A 22,442-nucleotide genomic window follows, 5' to 3' on the forward strand; every position below is an offset into this window, starting at 1 on the left:
TTATGTGGTAAGTCTATCGCAGTTATTCGGTTATTCAAACCTCTTCTTTAGATCATTTTATTTAAATTAAATTTTCACCAATCAATGAAAATAATAATTGATTTGCCATATTAAGTGCTATGCTCCAGCCCTCTTAATCTATTTATTTATGAATTTAAATATAAACTATAAGTAGTCAATTTTTGACCATCATAATACTAATGTTTTATTATTAATATTTGAAATCGGTATGACAAGTGGATTTTATTATTTGTTGTTTGTATCAGTTGAGCAATTGCCGACGACAGGTGTCTGTTTTAAAGTGGTTGATATAAGATCCATGTGCCGATTAGCTATTAAACTAGAATTAAAATAATAAATAATTTGAAAACCTTGAGGTATACTCGGCTATCATAAAATTCGACGATCGTTTTTCTATTCAATGGCATATTTTTCTGGAGTTTGATTTCGAAATTTTTTCGTAAGAAGTAAAATAGGTATGCAAATGTATAAAAAAAAAATAATCGATCATTTGTACCATTTTAATTCATTATTTACGAAGACTATTTTACGAGACTGACTTGGTCTCGATTTACAATTTTTTAAAAGGAAAAAAACCGCACGCGCAATAGGTACTAATTCAAAAATGCGATTTTTCGTGAAGGTCAATGATCGCACACTGCCTTAATAATGCCTCTGCGGTGTCGTAAGTACCTGCACGATATATTAAGATATTGTGTTCCAAATGGACGTGCAAGGTTGCTGACCGCAACGATACGTGTTATTACGGGTTAAAAAATCGCAATCCAAAACACAGGACGGTGAGGATAATGATCTACGACAAAGGTTACGCGGCGGTTGTGCGTGGCGGCAGCCGGCTGAACCGGCCATCTGCACGTTACGTAATACATTTAACGTTAACAACTCAACGGTGGGGGGGGGGGGGGTGAAAAATAGAAGGAAAAAAAAACGCCTTGCCGTAGTGATATTCGTGCGCGCACCGTGTTATTATTGTTCGTTTTCCGAACGGTTTGAAAGTTCGCGTCGCATGCAATCGTGAAAAAGTCCAAGTCGCCCGGCTGGCGCGTCCGACCTCACGGCGAACGTGTACGGCTCAGCGGTGGCGGCGGCGGTGGCGACCGGCGGGGCGAGTCGCGTTTTCGATGCTCGAGTCCGCGAATTGTTAGACGGTGCCGCCGCAGTGTCGTGCCGACCGTCGCCGCGATCACCGCACGCCCGCGTTCACAATCGCAACTGACGCCTCCCCCCCGCCACTAAATCCGCCGATCACGATTCGCCGACCAACGAGAGAACATTTACGCGACGATCCGTGTTCAACAGGAAAAAAATGGTTTCGTCGCGAAGCCCGAAGTGTGCGAACTGATATCGCGCGCGCAGGATTTTCCGACAGCCCGCCTGCTGTTCGTTTATCGTTTCCCCTCCCCCTCCTCAACATCGTCATTTTCACGACCACGTAGCAATACGTCAGGAGGTCCTCTGCGTCAGCGAACCGACGACCGTATAGCGCACACGACACGGTCACGACCGCTGCGCTACAACAATGACCGTAACTTACACGGCGGAGGTGGCCACGTGCCGCGGTTTCGGATGTTTTCTGAAATTGCTGATGAGGTAAGGTTTTGCGGCGCAGGGTAAAAAAAAAAAAAAACACGTTCAAACGAAAACAAAAACAACGGTCACGGTCGATCGGTTACCGTTTGCCGGACGCCTGTCAACGTAATATTCAAATCCGGTGTGACGGTTAAACGCTGCGATCGCATCGCACCGGTTCACGAGTTCTAGTTTGCATTTGAAAACGGGCTCGTCAAACCGTTTAACCTAGTAAACGAAAACACACCCGTCCCAGTCCAATAGTTCGCGATGCCGTGTCCGTACGCGTGCGTAGGTGATATATTCCGTACGAACGTGTCGTAAAAGAAATCAACCCGTCACGTGGCGTTCGAAAAGTACCCTGTGCATGCGACGTGTACACACACCCGTGGCAAACAATTATTATTACCGTTATTAATTGTCGCAGATCGATCGCACGCGATACGCCGCGTGAATAACTACCCTTCGTTACCACGTATTAATTAGCACGTTCACGCGTTAATTCTCGCCGTTTGTGTTTGTACAACATCGGGACGCGCGGCCGTCACATTTCGTACTTTGAAAAATGTCTCGCCGTGTCAAATTTATCGCCGCGCACGGTTAAGAATATTTATTCGCACGTTGTCTACCACCAAAGCCAACTACGACCGTTAAAGGTCAAATAATCAACCGTTTACCGCGGCGTACACCTATACACGTTCGTTATTTTCCTGCCACGATCGTAGCACTCGTTTTCCGTTGTGTATTGTAAAGCTCCGATACCTACTTGTACACGATACACGTTTCTTTCTTTACGCCGCGCTATTCAAACGTACTTGTAATTCAGATGTCATTTGTTCAATGAAATACTATATTTATTCGCACTCGAATACCTCTACCGTATAATTTCCTGCCGTTAATATTACAGGAAAAAAAGCTAATCTTTGATGGCCACTTACCTATATGCGCCGATATATATTCGTTGTGATACTATTATAGCTACGATTCCGAATGCCGTCAACGTGCTGTGCATTGTTCGTCTCAACGGTAGACCTAGGTTTTATTCAAGGGCGAGAGGGATGGAAAATAAGTATCTCAATAGGAACTATTATTTTATTATCATTAAAACTTTTTTAGTTTCTTAAATCCACGTCGTCCCGTTCAGTTTTGTTTTTATAATTTATACGAGTTCATTTACTTTACGGTTCACTATAGTTGCGCGTACCTGTATTAAGTCGTGTTAGTCAATGGTATGCCTCGAAAAACTAGATAACTAACTAACAAATAACTAGATAGTTTTTACCTAATACAGTCGATAGATATTTCTGCAGATATCCGAGGTTTGTACTATAGTGAAGATTATGTAATTATACAGTTATTTTCTGTTATCGATTATATTACACTATTTTCAACCGCTGTGTATTATCAAAATGTGATACTCATTCAAAATTAAGATTTTAACATTTTTTAGACACATCGACATCGTATACCTAATCTTACAAATGAAATTCCCGGGACGTCTACCTACTGATTTTTTATGAATTACAACTGAGTTGTATAATAACTCGTTAAAATCTCGTTATTCGTGCCGAAATGTCGAGTTCTATGCTTGTTCTGTGATAATTATACTCTGTCTACGGGTCTCTCTCAAAAAATTTTTATTATTATTACTATTTTACTCGATCATTGGCCGATACAAAGGACCATGTGATTTAATATAATGATGTAAAGATAATAGCTTTGTAGGTGCCGCATTTTCTGTTTTAGTGTGCGTGTTTGACCTTGTAGTGAGGAAGTGACTGATGGCACACCGGTTTTTAAATATTTTGCTACAGTTACTTGCCGAAAACCTCGAATAGACCTACCTCCTGTACCTTGAAATTAAACGATATTAAAAATTAGAAGCGTAAATTGGAGTGTAATTGATTAATTAATCAACTTGTGTTTGTAAAAAAAAAAAAAAATGATAAAGCATCGCAAAGTATTTAAAATAAATAAATAAATATATAAACCGTATAATACATAATAATAATTGAAGTTGGAATATTGATAGATAAAATATAGTAAGCTACTATTTTTCAGGTATTGTGAGTTATACGTTGTTCATTATGAAAGAACTACGAGTAGGTATTTAAAAAACACTGCTTTCATTGGTGTTAAAATGTATAAAAAGTAAAACAAATTGCAATTCTGTGACAACTTCTTATTAATTATGAGTACATAATATTTCATTAAAATATACAGCTTTTGTAATTATTTTGTTAGTAATAATTTCGTTAAAAACTTTAGAAATTATTTATAATAGTTTTTACTGTATAATAATATAGTACTAATACGTATTAGCATTATTTTATAAATAATAATTTAACATTGTATTTTTTCTTAGTCACACAACTATTACAGTGCAATTGATTTTTATTTTTTTTAAATTTGTAGCTATACATTTTTACACCAGGACATTGATATCATTATCGTTTTTATAATTTTCAAGGCCATTAAAAACCATTAAAGTAGAAGGAAATGTACGTGAAATCAAATACATATTTTTCCTATTCATTCAAGTTCTTCACGAAGAATATTAATTAAAATTAATCAAATCTATAAATCATGTTTTCGTTTAAAAATCATATATTATTAGATACAGTTATCTAATACAATTATCTTATTACATTTTGGTATGTATAATACATTATAATTATCTAAAATATTGTTGATAATATATTCATAAATATTATCGATTTATCTACACTACAGAAATTATTTTAACGTTTAATACGCACTTCCATTAAATTGTTCAACGGATAATTTATGTAGGATATTTTTGAACATCTGTGTTAATAGTTCCAATTAGCTTCTCGGAGAAATAAATAAATTTGGTTTATTTACTATTATATAGTTTTTTTTTATTTTGTGTTATATTATTTGCCTTGTAAAAATATAAAATTATATTTGGATTAGTATATATATGTACAGTTTTTTTATTTTCCGACATGATAACGAATTAGTGAACAACCACAGGAAAGACCCTAAATATGTAGGTACATAATTATAAATGTATTCATGTATACAAAACTAAATCTTACTGTCTAATTTTGACAGTTTCACATACATATAATCACATACTGACATATTCCAAAACTTTTATAAAGTTATTAAAGAATTTCTCTTATTCTCCATTCAAAGTGGACTTAGATATAATTTACCTTCATTGTTCTTGATTTTAATATCAATCATAAATAAAAACAATTATAATTTGTAACGGACCTATTTTTAAATACTTCAGTTTTTTAATAATAATTTAATGTACAAAGCGATATAATGCATTAATAATTCAACTACAGAAAGATTTTATATTATATAATATAATTTGTAATATTTAGTGGTGACAATTGTAAATATTTAAATGTAGACACTTTTTATCTATTTTTTTAAAGATTTCAAACATCTGTATTATTTGTATCATTTTAGTTCCTTTTTCATCGAACGAGCACTTATATAATTTTAAAATCTCTATTTATTCTAAGTTATTTAAATTTAATAATGTACACAACTATCTAAAACAATTTACTAATATTACGACTTCAAATTAAATATCGAGTTCATTTTTTTAAATTAATTGTATTTTAATTGTTAAATATTGACTAATGACTATTATTTATAAAGTTCTATTTATAAAGTACAGTGAGTTTATTAAATGAAGTTTATTAGATGAAGTAGTGTAGAAAACCCCAAAAAAAGTAATATTTCAGTGTCACATTGTGTGATCTATTATTTTATAAAATTATCTTCTAGTTTTTTTTTTTTTTAATTGCTTTAACCCAAATTTGTATAAATTTTTGTAAACAAATCGTTAGTTTATTTTACTACCTATTTTCGGATATTTGCAATATGACCTATTTTCGGATATTTGCAATATGAGTTATTCAAAAGCATTTATTTCTTAAAATACGATTTATTTATTATTTTTAAGATCCAAGATTGTTAATGTCGACGATATTGCCATCATAGGAGATAATATTGAGATAATAAAAGTACATTGTAAGAAACTAATAATGCTGCGAGTAAAGTTGGTCTTATAATAAATGACGAAAAGACAGAATATACGAAACTCAACAGAAGAGACAGGACGTATCAACATGGAAAGAGTATGAATATAGATGGACATATCTTCCACGGGGTACCACAATTTAAATACTTAGGTGTCCTCTTAACTCAAGACAATGAGTTAAAGGTAGAGATATAAAAAAGAATACAACTACCAAACAACTGCTATTTTGGTACGAGAACTCTACTAAAATCCAGATCGATATAAAATGTATATGACATTAATACGCCCCGTCATCTTATATGGGTCAGAAACATGAGCATTAAGAAAGATAGGGAAATAAGATTGGTCACATTTGAAAGAAAAGTTCTAAGACGAATTTATGACCTTGTCCGACTCAAGAACCGGAGAATGGAGTTCTCCGAACTCCATGAACCAATGAGGAACTTCTAAATATGTTCCAAAGACCAAGTATTTCAAGGGAAGTCGCAAAAATATGATTGATGGAAGCCGGTCACGTCTGAAGAAAAAAAGACGCAATGATAAATTCAAATTAATTTCAATTAAAGAGAAACAGGAAGGGAAAAGATCACTAGGCAGACTACGCCTCAGATGTGAAGACTGTGTGAAGATAGAAGTTAAAGCAGTAGACCCAGGAGCAAATTGGAGAGAAGTAGCTGAAGACAGAATAAGTTAGATGGAAATTTGTTGTATGGGATGGTCTTAAAGGCCGGAGAACCCCAAAAAAACTGTTAATGTTAAAATTGAATAAAGTATCATTAAAACAGAACAATCTTATAATTTTTGAACATTCTAGATATTATTATGGTTCTTGTAAGAATTAATTTTCTGTTTATTATTATAAAGATTGAGTATATTTACTTAATTTTGTTTTAAGTAAAGTTGGCGTTAAAACTATCAATATAAAAACGTAACTATTGATCTTTTCATCTTGTACATTCCTAGTTGATAGGATGGAAGTTCATGTTGATATTTGAAACGAATAATTTATGTAAACTTTTATTATAATTAAAATCAAATCATTAGTATCAATGTAATTAATATCGTATAATGTATTGAATTTACTGAGAATAATTAAACACTTTTTATTTATTTATTTATTTTTATATTTTTATTTACTTATTTATTGATGTTTCAGAGAAACTAATACAGTACAGTTTTTAATACAACTATACTGTTGATACAATATATATATATTATACAGTATATATAACCTCTCAATGTTCAACAATAATCATAGTTTTCTGATTCACAATTTTTTTTCTTTTTTAAATTACACCAAGTTCCCTTCTTATACAGTAAAGTACATAAGTACTCTCTTATATATTTAAATTATATTATTTATGGAATAAGATATATTTTTAATAATTTTACATCAAAACATTGAATTTTTATTACAAACATTTATTTTATAAAAAAAATATGATCAATTAATATCAACCACTCTGGTAGTTAACGTTTGTAAAAGTGTTCATAAAAGACGTAACCATTTTCATAGAAATAAAAACCTTCAGGAGATAATGATTAATTATATTCGTAGTTATTCATAGCCAATGTACAATACAATAACATCAGCCGACACCTTTATAGTATAGGTACTAATATACCATAGTGTGTATAACAGGTATCTTATGCCCATAGAAATATTCACTGTTTCGAAATTTATAAATAAAACAGGATAAGTATCTGAACCTTGAATTCAGTTCAAAAAATATTTTTGTCTAAATTGTACGTAAAATTATTTTATTGTTCTAACAATATTTGTCGTAACAATGAAAGTTAAATTTTAATGATTTTAACTGATAAATAGCTTTTTATAAAATAATTAATTTATACTTAGTTTAAAATGTATACTTAATATAATATAATATACACAATTATAATTAACTTTTATTAAATAATAACAAGAGTGAATAAAATAGTCAAAAATTAAATGAAAATAAATTTTTTTTGTTGATAAGCAAGTTATTTTTATTTTTATTAAATTATTTTGGTTTGACAAAACGTCTTAAAAATGTACGAGTGTTTAAGTATTAAATTTTGACAAAGTGAAAATAAAAACAAAAGTCCGCTACATTGTTATAAACGATTATTCATGAAATGTTCATGAATGTGAAAATCATGGTTTTTCGAAAATCTTAACAATAATAAAATTGTGTACTTATTAGAATTATATAGCTGTTTTTTTCTTAAATTGTAGAACTAATTATTAATTATTTTGTAATTTTATAGGTGGCGAGGTAGTATATACAAATTAGTGTGGCCAGATTTAGCCGCATTCCTTATTTGTTATTATACTCTAAATTTTACGTATCGTTTTATGTTAAATGAACAACAAAAACGGTAAGTTTTACTTGTATTAAATAATTTTTTAAATATATGATTATTGTTAGCTAATTTAAATAAAATACTTGACTATAATAACATATCAAGATATTTTAAATCATAATTCTCTTTCACTGAACAAATATTTAATATTATTTATAATAGATTAACTTATCATATACATAAACTGACAAATTATTCAATAATTCTAGGTAGGATTTTTATAACTGACCATGTTAAATACTTATGGATATTTTTTTATACTAGTATAGAAACAGTTAAGTCTGTCATAAACAGAAATCTTTCATAATCAGAAAAATAACTATATCTCTATTGTGTTTTCGATAACAGAAATCATAACAATGATTTTATATACAAATAAATAATGAATTAAGGATTTCAATTTTATTTCAAGAATATTTGAAAGCATATCGGAATATTGCGAAACGTACAGCGATTTGATACCATTGTCCTTTGTACTGGGATTCTACATATCTATAATAATGCAAAGATGGTGGGACCAATATTGTTCGATCCCGTGGCCCGACCCGATAGCGGTTTATGTGAGCTCACATATTCATGGACAGGTATGATATAAACATATATATATATATATATATATATATATGTACAATATATTGTACAAAAATAAACATATTTTTGTATCTAGCAAAACCGGCGCCGAATCTAGGATTTGTTAAATGTTCTGGACAAATTGATTCAAATCTACAATGTGTTATATTATAACTTACGCGGCATAATGTCTTTAATTTTTTCGTATTTCTTTGCTACAATCTCCGAGAATATTAAATTATTATATTTAACAATATAATAATTATATTGATTCATTTTTATACAACATTTGTTTAACATTTAATTAACATTTAATAGAAATTTTCTTTAGCTGTTGAGTAAATCTAACCCGACCGTAGTAATCCTTGTCCAATTCGGGAAAGAACTCGCAATTGACCGTATCCAAACTTAGATCCGGCACTGCGTATAACTACTGCAGCACTCATATTTTCTGCGCGATATATCTGATTATTTAATAACCAGGACGAACGAGGCAGATTAATGAGACGGACGATAATGCGATATGTTTGTTTGGGATTGACTATGGTGTTCACCAGTATAAGTCCAAGAGTAAAGAAACGTTTTCCTACACTAGATCATTTCGTTGAAGCTGGTGCGTATTATCGTTAAATATATCGGTTAAAGATTGCTTAATCCTATATTATTACTATGAACTGAATACAACTGTTATGTTTGCATCATAGGTTTATTATTGGAAAACGAAAAAACAATAATACTAGACTTGAACGACAAATTCCCTAGACATTCCAAACACTGGTTACCGATCGTGTGGGCGGCAAGTATTGTGACCCGGGCCAGGAAAGAAGGACGAATCCGAGACGACTTTTCGGTCAAAACTATAATCGATGAATTGAATAAGTTCCGCGGCCAATGCGGTTTACTGCTCAATTATGATTCAATAAGTGTGCCTTTGGTTTACACACAGGTGAACTTATTACTATTTACGTTGTTATAATTTGGATAAAAGTATATATAATATTACAATATTGTTCGGTCGTACTATTATTGAGAGGTTGTCAGCTATCACATTTAATTAGACCTCTTTTCACAATTTTTTTTCCACATTTTAAATTTTGAGGCAAGCTCAAAATCCAGTTAATTGTTTAAAGAAAACAATAATATTTTTTTCTTTTTCTACTATCAACATTTTGGGTGCATAATCACATCTACGTAAAAACAATGTAAACAATGAGAGGAAGTCATTTTTTCGATATTATGAAAGAACTGAAAAACAATTTTAATTAATGTTATTTTGAATATCAAACATATAATAAAAAAGTAATTCCAAGAATAATGTATGAACAACGCCGGTTAGAATTGGATTCTAATTCGTTTTTTAAAGTAAAATATAATCATTAAATTAGATAGTTTAGACTGGTTAATTGATTATCATCAAAATGTATATTACGATGATGAACGAAATGATTAATGACTATTAGTCTTAATTGTCTCAATATTATAGAACGTTTATAACAAAAAATAAATAAATAAAACAAGACTCCTAAAATTAAATATACTTGTATAGAAATGTTCACGTATAAAACAATTATTTAGTACTACGTCGAAACAAAAAAATTGTCTTACCTGTCTACAAAATTTGATTACCGAATTCTGTTATAATACGTTAAAATCGTTTAATTTTAAAAGTAATCAAATAAAATAGCGTTTTTAAAAGCTATCCGTGCAGATTTAGTAAATATATTCGTTTGGGGTTCATCGGTTCAGACAACTTTCGTACCAGTGGATCACAAGGCGTCCGGTATTGCGCTTGATCGTCGTGTATGAATGGTCCATATGAATGCACTTGTGGGCCCATGACTTCAGCGAAGTGCTACATCCAACGAACGCTAAACTACTTTGGTTCCGGTGCCTGCCTTCCACGTCCGACCAAATGACCCGGTACATCTTTTTGTTGTCCGATCCCGCAGACGACTGAACGTCCGTGTCCTGGTGCACGAAGAACACGCCGATCCGAAATCGATTCCGCGTCACCCTGAACAACAGCACCCAGAACAGCCCGATCGGTGAGTGGACCAGGTACGATCGACGCCTATGGGACGTGATCGAATTGGCGTCGTGTACTGATAGCTGGTTGCGCTGTGAGCATAGAAAACGATTCAAATAACAATCGAACGCAACGTTTATGCTTTCAACCCCGGTCGTTCAATGCAAACAGATTTTGATATGTTCTACCCTTACATAACGAGTTGTAATAGTTATTTCCGGTTCGTCGTGCAAGCTAAGACACGCGGGTGTTTGGTTCAGATATATTCGATTATTCGACACGATTTGAACTACTATTTTTGGTATAGTTTTTTTATACTAAACAACATTTTGATAAAACATATGTGTTGTTTGTACCAAAGCAATACACAAAACAAAGAGCGCGTCGGAGTTTCGAGAAATAGATTATGTATAGACATTAAACGTCGGTATAATCGACTGATAAATCAGTTTAATGTACTCTTGCTGTAGTCGCCGATGTACGGTATTTCCTGAAATGATTTTTACACGGTTTGTCGAGTGACGTCGCAATACGATGTTCAAATGTATGGTCTATTATAAGTTGCAATTAAACACGATAACGTAACGGGATTCCATGTAATAAGTTATTATAATAAATATAGATGTTCAAAATTGATAACCACTCAGACTTCGTAATTTCAAACACAGTTTCTATAGGACCACACATTGTTAAACTTTGTAGTGTAAAAATAAAATGTTGTACAAATAAATCCATATTAAGACGTTACACTTTTGAAGTCTAAAAACATGTTTTGGGAAAATCACACTCATTTAGGCTACAATAATCGTACAAAAACTAAACTTTTCACTTTTAAACTTCACTTTTTAACTAGCGTCCTCTTAATATACGCAGAAGTTATCTAATCCGATGAATGAGAACCGCATATTATTCTCTGTAACGGTGCATTTGACTTTTTTATTATATTTTACTCGGATACGTGATAACGAGATATGAGGGTGGACGAATGTTAATCAATAAAAATATTACTGCATCTTATAAAATCTGAATTATTTTAATATAGTTTCTGGAGATAAAACTTAATGATAAGCGCTGAACAACAGTGGCATAAATAGAAATTTTTTTCACTATGGGCTAATTTTTTTATGAATACATAATTTTTTAAAAATAGTGTAATACCATTGGTTCGGCGTGATACATTATCACTTTATCGGTTATTTATTATAAAAGTACGAACTAGAAATTAGTCATTAGACTAAGCTTTAAATCATGATTATTTATAATGTATGAAAATTAAAAACAGTAGTTGAAAGATCTAAAATGTTTTCATCTAAAATTTCACTATAGGCCATGGTCCCAAAAATTATTAATTACAAGTTTTCTCAAAAACAACAATACAAAAAGATATATGATTTAACACTTAAATATCTTATTTTTTTTGTAATTTAACACTATTATAACTACTGAACTGCTTATTAAAATTTAATTTAAAGTTACTTAAATTAGTTATTGCATTGATTTTTAAATTTTACGAGACGCGGGTATAAGCTTTCTGTTTTGTCTATAATCTCGTCCAAGTTTGACTGCGTGATGGCCATTTTTACTCTGTTGTTCATACATAAAAAGTTGATCGAAAGAAGATCAAGTATCCTAAAGCTTTCTCGGCCTTTTTCTTTTGATCATTATGAGCCGTCCAACGAGTTTCTAATGGTTTAAATATTTTTCAAATCGTCGACCCTCAGACCACCTATTGGGAACCACATCTACGTATTCGATTTGTGCAGACCGGTTTTCGCAGCGTTACAAATCGTGTACGTGGGCTGGAAAAAAACAAAACCAGAATTATATCGGACTGGATAACTGGGGTCTCCAATGTATAGCCCGTCAAGTTAATTGATATTTTTTTCAATATTATTCCGAATCTGAAAAAGTGTGCAAGTAAAACGATTTCAACGTTTAGCTCCATTTATTTTAACGGATGTTTTCAACTGTTAAATACGGCAAATCTTAGTATAGAACTAACTTAAGCAACGAACATTTACGAGCGACGCCGTCGATTGGAACAACAACGTTTTGATGGCAGCTATCAAACAATTTCAAAGTACAGCAACTTACTCGTATATCAACGAAACAAATGTTTAACCATAGACATACACATTTTTCTAAAATCTTAGCAAATCTCATCTATTATTATCTGTTCATCGTTTCCATTGCCTGTCCGTTCCTCTAAAAAATTTAAAAAGTTCTGGACCTCGGCGCGGAAACGTATCTCAGGTTCGACCCACCGCGAAACGAAAAAGTCGGATACCCCAGTTAGGTTAGTATATTATCACTGCGGAAAATCGCGCGTTGACGTTTACCGACGTTTTCACGACGCTGGCGTGACGGTGAAAGCGACGCACGTGCTCGTACAGCTGACCGTTGGCGCCGACCCATTGGCACATGAACGACAGACACCGGGCGGTGGGCATGTACGCGCACTCGGACTCGTGGAACGTCACCTGGTCCAGGCGGAACAGTTCGGCGCAACCGTAGCCGCGGTGCGGGCACGCCACCTTCATCGCGCTGGTGATCAGCGACAGCCCGGACGACGCGGCCGACGTGTACGCGTTGCACACTATCGGCGACCGGCACATCGGGCAACCGGGCGCCGGCGTCCGGCGGTTCAGCAGCATCAGGCAGCTGGTGCACACCATGTGCCCGTTCGCGCACAAGCACGCCATGCGCGTGGCCAGCGACAAGCACACCGGGCACTCCAGCAACCGGCACACCCGGTCGCTGATGTCTTTGACCACGTCCGGCTGGTCCGGTGCCGCCGTCGCTTCCTTGTCCGCCATGGCCACTTGCATGTCCGCCGCGGCGTCATCGCGATCGTTTCTCGTCTCGACCGCCGTCATCGTCCGGTCGCACTGTTAACGGCTCCCCGCTCGGAACGCTGCTGTCCACCGTCGCGATTTAGCTCCGTCACCGTCGTCCCGTTCGGCTGTGCGATTCACCGATTCCGCAAACGTGTACTACTCGGTTCGCGTGTCGTCGTCGTCATTCGCAACGCGGCTAGATACAGTACCGACGGTCCGTTTGTTTTTGGCCACGACGGTTGATCGACAAAACACGGGCGGCCGTGTGTCCGGCGGTGATTTCGTTTTTCGTCGCGCACCCCAAACGGCGTTTCTCGGCTCTACTCCGCGTCCCGCGATCTCGGCGCGATCAACCCCAAAATAATTGCCGTGGACGAGGACAGGAGGTTTTCGGCTGAAGCCGTTCGCTTACGCTTCTCTGTGTTTCGTTTTTAAGCAATACGGTATTGAATGTTGTCTCCTCTCGGTTTCTTTTAACCGGGACGAATCGAATGACCGGCCGGGATACCGGGACATGCCGTTGAAATCGGGACTATCCCGGTCAAACCGGCATGAATGGCGAGCCTTAGTATAGCTGCATTATTATAATATCATGCATGCGTAGAACACGACAGGTAGATGTTTTTTTTTTTTTTGATCGTCATGTATGCCGTACGTTTTTTTTATATACACAAATCAAGTTCGTGAACTGCTAACATACTGCGGTATAGGTGTTGGGCGAAACAAGTTTCACGAGTAATGACTAATTTTAATGCGTCTCTTTACGCTAGAAAAAGTACTATACAGCACTTTTTTTTCTTTTTTATTACTGACGTAAAGAAATTGCGTACGTTTCACTGATGATACGTTTAAAAACGTAAACTGTTCGCTTTTTATTTTTCGTTTTTTCTTATCTGATTCATATTGAATCTGAGAAATTATTTTCATGAACTGTAATCATTATAAGAATTTAAAATTTAACAAAGGACGAAAAACGCATCGGTTTTTATTGAATATTAAATAATTTTATGAGCATACCTATTTCATTAATTTTCAGTATTATAAAATCCGACCCCTGTGCTCATTAAAATGTAATAAAAAAATATGATATGTTGTAAACAATAATTAATAGAAGATCAAAGGCGGTGAAAAATACTCTGTTAGAACTATAACGTTTCATCGTACCTTCTAAAATTACACTTAACGCAGAGTCAACGGCCTTGATAAGAAATACTTTTACTCGACTAGATTTTGTTTTAGTAATATAATTGATAACGTAGTATCAAAACCCACGTTACCCACAAACGACCGACGTACGATTTTTCAAAAATTAAAGCGTCAATAATGTGCTTAATAAGGATTAAAGTTGAAAAACTATTTACACAATGTGCCTATACTTGGTCTAATACGTGTGCCAGGTACAGAATTTAATCGATTACCTAAGCTCATGCATAGAAACTCTAACAAGTGTCTGAAATAATAAATTTGATGTTGACGTCTTAAAAAAATATTAGCTTGAAATACATTGTAACCTAAAAAACACAAAAGTACCTTACATACATCAAGTATAGAGTACCATACATATTTTTAAACACAATCATCCTTGAAATATAATCACTTAATTCAATTCTTATTTGCACTGAAATTCCACAGATTACAATAAACTTGAATATGAAACAATATAAACATAGTCTGAGTTCAAAGAGTGTAATAGAATTTAGTGAGACTAAAATCGTCTCTATCTGCACTCAGCATATCCTGCGGGTAAAATAGTCCGATAAGCGAGATCATTGTTTCTCGATTAACGGGAGATTATTAAAAATGTTCTCAAATTACAACGTGCAATAACAAAAATTTAATCGTTAGTCAGTGTGCTATTATTTATAATTGCCACTAGGAACTGCGGTATCGTATATAAGACGATGCAAGCCACCGTCCACAGCACTAAATATCATTGTAACATTCACGTTTAATTTTTCATCAGTTGCTTACATTTTGTATTAATTGTCCATATATACGTTTGATTATTTTCAGGTCGTCACGTTAGCTGTTTATTCGTTTTTTATCACAACCGTGATGGGACGACAGTGGTTGGAAAAACCTCTGAACGAAAACTCGTTCACGGCAAAATCATCGGGATCGAGCCCGCCGCATTACAATTACATCGATTTGTATTTTCCAGTGTTCACTACTCTGCAATTTTTCTTTTACATGGGTTGGCTCAAAGTGGCCGAATCACTGATCAATCCGTTCGGAGAGGACGATGATGACTTCGAAGTCAATTGGATCGTTGATCGTAATGTCCAAGTATAATAATATGATGACAAATATTACAAAACCTATTATCATTATATTATGCTCGCGGCTTGTTAAATCGTGCCCCAGGAGGAAGTGTTTGGACACGACGTGTGTTGATTAACTGTTTTTTTTTTTTTTTTAATCCCCAGGTGTCTTATCTGATCGTCGACGAGATGCATCACGAGCATCCAGAACTAATCAGAGATCAATACTGGGACGAAGTGTTCCCGACGGAATTGCCATATACAGTGGCCGCGGGCGAACGTGAACGACATCCCGAACCGTCGACGGCCAATATAGCAGTGTCAGACGCAGATGCGGAGTATTCAATGCCGCCCAAAGGTTGCGACGACGGACAAACTCTTGTGAGTAATGATAATTAAAATACGATAATTTGTTGTTTAAATGAATAATATTTTTTTGATAGACACGCGTCAGTACGACGTTTAGTTCACTACTGTTTTATCTTTCTATATTATTCTAATCAGTACGTTTGGACCTTAAAATAACCACGTTTTTATGCCAAATATATATAGAAATAGTTTGTCGCAGCTATTGCATGAGGTCGTAACTACAGCTACGGAAGACAAGGAGGTTATAGACTCAGTGATAAACATTGAATTGCTCGGGTGGCCGTCCAAGCACTTTCATTGCACTGGATAACACGAAAATGAGCGTGGTAGGGATCGGAGACGTAAAAAGTTCGGTTAAACTACAGGTGATGCCGAAACGTGGGTGGTTTTCTTTTTTTACCAAAATTAATTTACGATATATCTGCTTCAAGATTTCATCGGTCGATAACTACTCATATGTATACACTTGTAAATATGCGTTAATATTCAAATAGAACACGTTACTGTATTCTATTGTGCTCGGAATTTTCATCGGTCGGAAATACTCACGTTTTCTGGAATTCCGTCGCGAAAGAATGGAAAAATTTATCGAAAACTGTACCGTAAGTCCAAGCGTCGAAACGTTCGAGGAAAACGATATAACCTAGAGGCAAACCTACTCTCCGAAATCGGAATACAATAACAATATTGCTGTATTAACAGAACATGCTTTATCGAGTTTTATAACAAGTAGAGATTTTTCTAATCGTTTCGATACGAGCTTTATCTATACGTGGCGCACATACACTAACTATATTTACACGCGTTCTCGTGGTTCAGAATAATCGTATTGCACATTAATCGTATGCCGAAATATTCGTTTGCAGTGCCGTCGCAAGCTTTTGCGATGGTCCTAGGCAAAACCAATACAATTTCCCTACGCACAGACATATCTAACTATTCTTACATTGATAAATTGTGGGCCCCCGAATGTGTTTTAAGCGCGAGAGATCCCTAGGCAATTGCCCAAGTGGTTCTCCCGCGGACCGGTGGTGTTCGGGGTGTCGACGGTCGGGTTGTTACGATAATCCGTGTTTGCGATCCGCAGGATGAAGATGACGCAAACAGCGGCATACACTTCGTAGCAAGCGCGGGTAGCTACAAGAGATCAAACAGTCTACTGCGCGGGCGGCCGGTATCGACGCACAGCTCTTCCGATCAACCCAACCACTTGAACAATCACAGCGTGGCCAGTTCACTCAATCGCGTTGGTTCGGTAACGTCCATACTGAAGAATCTGTTCAAGCGCACCGGCACTTCTGCCCAGTCGACCACTGACGGTAAGTCACGGCCGCGTTTCTTCCCCGTTGTGGCGCGTACAGATATCCAATATGACAGCGTTTCTCGTCCTAAATGTTATTTTTTAACGTGACACGCGCGTTTATTACTTGTCCCGTAGACAATGAGGGACATATTTAGTGCCGGATTAAGGTCCAATGCCGCCCTGGAGTAAATAATGTTTGCCCCTCCCTCTCCCCACAAAGAAATAAGGTTTAAGTGAGACAAAAAAAAAAAAAAAAATCCTAGTTTCTATGTATAAATAAAAAAAATAAAATACTACTAATAAATGTATATATAGGTACCAAATATAATAATTAATCTACTTAAACTAAAAAGTATAAATAGGTATATGTTAAATGTCACAGAATATTTTTGCAAAGAATTTTTTTAAACTAATGGAAAATACTGACAAAATACAATTATAATATTAATAAATTGGTTCAAAATATACAGATAATAATTAATTTTTAATATTAACGCCAATTAAAAAAAAAATTCTATAACCATATAACTATGTATATATTATAAATTATTTTTATTTTTTTTTAATTATATGTTTTTGTGGATTTAATAGTTACAAGTTTTTATGTTAGTTCTTATCACTTAATTTCCTCAGCCAAATCAGATTCAATGCATAAAATTGATAAATTGGACATTTTTTCTTGTTTTAATGACGATCTTAAATAATTTTTTTGAGGCTATTTTATTTATGTCGCCCCACTAAATTTGCTATCTTGGAGCAAATGCTCCATTTGCACCTAGGTTAATCTGGCCTTGGACATATTATTTGTAAATTGTGAAATCATTGATCAGGTTCAAATTTGGGTTTATGATGAGGGGATCGAGGGGATTTAAGAGTATGACGACAATAATATGGTTATGGACCAAGGGCGTATACCAAGAGGCTATGTGAGGGGGGGGACTAAACTAATTTTTCTTCAATACAAACTTAAAAATAATTTTCAGTTCATTACCTACAGCTCATGTTTCTGTTATAATGATTACATATTATAATGATAGACTAGTAATTTATAATTTAATTTTTTATACATTACATTTTTTAAGTAAATCAATATATTATATTCAACAAAAATACGAGTTATGGGAGGGGGGGGGGCGAATCCCCACCCTCAAATTAGCCCTTTTTATGGACGAAGTTATCGGGTACTTTGATAGAAAATATACTGCGTATTTCCGTGATGGCAATTTCAAGTTACTCCATCGTTTGGAAAAATGCATACATTTGAATGATGAATATGTAGACAAATAGTAAAATTTATAATATTTGTTGTGTAAAAGTTCTAAAGTAATAAATTAATTTTTCTTTATTCATTATACTGTTGTACCTTATTTATCGGATAGCCTACGTATATCATTATATAAATTTACCCAATCCGTTTCTCGTTCCACTTCGGACATTTTTAAAAAGATATTTTTCTTTTAAAGATATTGAAATCGTTTGATTGATTTTCTTATAATGATCATATCTTATAATTCATTTCAATAAAATATAAATTAAATACCTTTTTCTAAACAGTTATTAATTTTAAAATAAAATGTTTATTACGATTGAAGTACATGAACCGCAGTAAACAAAAACGGCCAACCTTAAATGACTACGTAAACATAGTTAAAATGTAAGAATTGTGTGCCTAATAGACGGTATAAGCATTTAAAAAAAAAAAATTATCGATGTTTACTTCGCGTTTTGATGTTTAAGGAACGATAGCTTTACTACAAACGCGTTTATCATAACCAATTATACAGTTGACAAATATTGCATTCATTTCTGGCGGATAGATATTTCTTTCGCGATAATTGCTGTTGTGTATCCTTCGTAATAACGCCGGTACGATCATAATATCGGCGTACTATATATCATTGTTTTAAAAATCTCGACGAACTGTTTTAACCGTTATTATTATTTTTTATTGACAGGGTTGCTATCAAGAGTATCAAGCAGCAATAGATTTCCCGGCAGTAGCTGGCAGAGTCAAGAAAGTCTGCAAAGTAGTAGTAGCAAATTATTGCAACAACAGTTCGGGAGTGTCCGCATCGCCGATCAGGTACGAACGTTGTTCACATTTTCACATTACAACTCGTAATAGCAACGTACTAATTATAACTACACGAATCAGTGGTTATAAGTATTTATTAATGTATTCAAGTATTTATTCCAAATAGGTACTTATAAAAAAATGTTTACCCTAGTCTGCGCATATATAAATAAATCAAATAATATATGATGCATATTATACACGTGAATATTATGTAACCACTGATTCGTTTAGTTACAATTAATACGTCGCTATTACAATTATTAAGTTGAAAATTATTTTAAAAAATAAAAATAAATATTATTTAAGTTTTTGAAATAAATTCTCAAATACTTATATAATATTTTTTATTTTTAAAATTACTTTTCACACCTTTTTCCAAGATGTACTTCCGTGTATATTTTGTATTGGTGTAATTAATTATCTTATCATCGTTGCTAGCTCGTTGGCTATAACTATAAAATGAGATGATAACAAGATAATAACATTGACTCATTAAAAATAGTAGAAACCAAAATATTATAATATAATTATATTATACTTGCAAAAAGTGTTCAAAATTCTGCAGAAAATGCTTACAAAAAAAGTATTTCAATCATATTCCAATTACTAGCCAAGCAGTAGGTTGTAGTATTAGTAAGCAGTAATAAGTACTATATGCGTACATGCATAGGTGTGCACACGGGGGGTGCCAGGTGTGCCCGGACACCCCATGAAACGTTGTAAAATGGGCCCTACATTCAACAAGTCTCAGAGTAAGAGTTCCGTATTTTAACCGATGTTGCTCGAATTAATTCAAGTTTATTGTAAAATATTTGGTAAAAATTAAATGGCGTCTAGTAATAAGAAAAATAAATTTTCTAAACATTCGAGCAAAAACTTATTATGATAGTTTGGCAGCTACAATTTACTACAAAAATATATTCAAGGAAAACATATTAGTTGGGATTAGTATATCATAATATTAAATAAAAAATTTAAGTTTTGTTTATTTAATTATTTATATGTTATAATCTATACATTTTACGCGTTTTATTAAGATAGGGCCCAAAATTATAATAGGCACCCTCTGAAATACAGGTCTGCGCATGTCTATGCGTTCATGTGTATAGTATCGTATGAACACCGTAAATTGAGAACCAATTCCATTGATTAATTTTAACGAAAAGATAAATTTATTAATTTTTATAATTCATGAAATCCAAGATGACACGAATAAGTCATATTTTTCGATTAAATATATATTGAATAAATAGTATTGTCGCCTTGTCACCAAATTTATATTGGATTTTTTCGGTACCTTAGTTAACTGTGAGTATCGACAACGACATTTATTAAAAAAACTCATACTATTCGATGAGAAATTGTTATCTTCATTAGTACATTCTTATACGATTCTTCCGTAAACATATTAAACCTATATCTCAATAATAAAGGTGAATTTAATCAGCGACTTATCTACCTTGTGTCTATAATTTCTCTGATCCACTTTATCCATGTTATGTACTTAAAATATCAACACAACAGTTTCATTATATTCAAACAATAATGTTTGCACTCATCTTACTATCTAATCTAAGCGTTCTCGTAATTTAAAGGATGCCGTCATACGCGAAACAAGACAAGTAACATTAACGCACCACTACAAATTACTTGTTCTGTATTAATAATACAGGAATACTTGTTATCAAATAATAAGTTTGTTCTAGAATTTTTACTGTTTTTTTTTTTTTTTATTTTTATTATTTTATTATACATTTATGGATAATTGGGTCATTCGGTGATGGATAAAATGAAAAAATGGAATGAAAAAAAAAATGAAAAAAGTTAATAACATTTCCACGCTTAACACCGCTTTATAAAAGGTTCACAGCGTTATATTTATACATATATATATATATATAATACGTACATATATTACAATATTAATTCAGTATGTTCTATTTGCGAATAGGTTATAGAAGAGCTTGACGAGCAGATGACGATTACAGCTGGAGGCAGACTGGAAAAACGTAATGAGAAGCCGAACGTGCGTACAGTGTTTCCTCCGCAGCCACCGTTGCCCAACGAATCAGCGTCGTCTAATTTATCGAACATCACTTACACTGAAGTATTATCAGTGAACGATGAGTTTGGAAATAAACAAAGCGATCAATTGGTACGTAGTGACAGCGACAGCAGTAATCGTCACACTCCCAGTACGTCTAGTTTGATATTTGTCGTTGATCCAGTAACCAGCGAAACTGCGGCAAACAACTCTCCTAATAGTAGAACTTCATCAGTCACCAACGATAATGAAACATCAAGACGAACACCCGAACATCATGACTAGTATTATTTCTTAATAATGGGCTAGTGTTTTGTGAAAATAAATAGTTAATTTTGTAATTATGAACTATAAGACATAAAATGTATTCTAATAGATATCAAATGTTGTATATCCTTACAATTTTTTTTCTCCAGTGGCTAATTTTCAAATATTTTGTGGAGTTAAACCTTTTTCTAAAAAATAGGCGATGATAATTTTATAAAAAAAATACATAAAAAGTATGAATTAATAATAATATTATTCTGTCATTCTTATTAATTCAAATTAACAGTTATTTACAACCACATGGTATAGATACATTAATGTTCTTTCTCTGTACCTTCGTAACAAGTCATTAATGACTTTTGAACCTTTTCTTTCTTCTGAGGGAGTTGAGACTCGGTCTTAAAATACACTACTAGTTTTAATACATTATAATACCATACTTTAACTGTACATAATATATGTTTCACGATAAATTTTGTTTACTAAACGCTAAGTAAAAATATACGTTTTACAAATCGATGAACAGTTTAAAAATCAATTAAATTCTCAAAGTTACAAAACTACATTTTCATTATTTTGAAAATTATAATTTAATGATGTATTTACATAATATGTCTTACAATGAATCTAAAATCTATTGGTTTAAAAATATTTTTAATTATAACTAATATTAGATAGAATTACAAAAAAATGAATTCTCTTAAGGTATGTTTTCACTAGATCAC

The 22,442-nt window shown here is 33.5% G+C and overlaps 2 protein-coding genes across 2 annotated transcripts; one reads left to right on the top strand and one right to left on the bottom strand.

Moving 5' to 3' along the window:
* Nucleotides 1-1,116: 1,116 nt before the first annotated feature.
* LOC112688911 (bestrophin-4-like) lies at nucleotides 1,117-21,799 on the top strand. Its single transcript, XM_025562328.1, has 10 exons — nucleotides 1,117-1,611; nucleotides 7,868-7,978; nucleotides 8,376-8,547; nucleotides 9,017-9,146; nucleotides 9,238-9,479; nucleotides 15,410-15,682; nucleotides 15,823-16,038; nucleotides 17,114-17,345; nucleotides 19,285-19,412; nucleotides 21,358-21,799. The coding sequence occupies exons 1-10, from the start codon at nucleotides 1,541-1,543 to the stop codon at nucleotides 21,733-21,735; spliced, it is 1,953 nt and encodes a 650-aa protein (XP_025418113.1). The 5' UTR covers nucleotides 1,117-1,540; the 3' UTR covers nucleotides 21,736-21,799.
* On the bottom strand, nucleotides 10,617-14,358 carry LOC112688912 (E3 ubiquitin-protein ligase sina-like). The gene has a single exon (XM_025562329.1). It carries the CDS (start codon nucleotides 13,433-13,435, stop codon nucleotides 12,857-12,859), a length of 579 nt encoding a protein of 192 aa, XP_025418114.1. The 5' UTR covers nucleotides 13,436-14,358; the 3' UTR covers nucleotides 10,617-12,856.
* Nucleotides 21,800-22,442: the final 643 nt, after the last annotated feature.

Source organism: Sipha flava, unplaced genomic scaffold (genome assembly GCF_003268045.1).
Source record: "Sipha flava isolate LNK unplaced genomic scaffold, YSA_version1 41_pilon_pilon, whole genome shotgun sequence".
Lineage (NCBI taxonomy): Eukaryota > Metazoa > Arthropoda > Insecta > Hemiptera > Aphididae > Sipha > Sipha flava.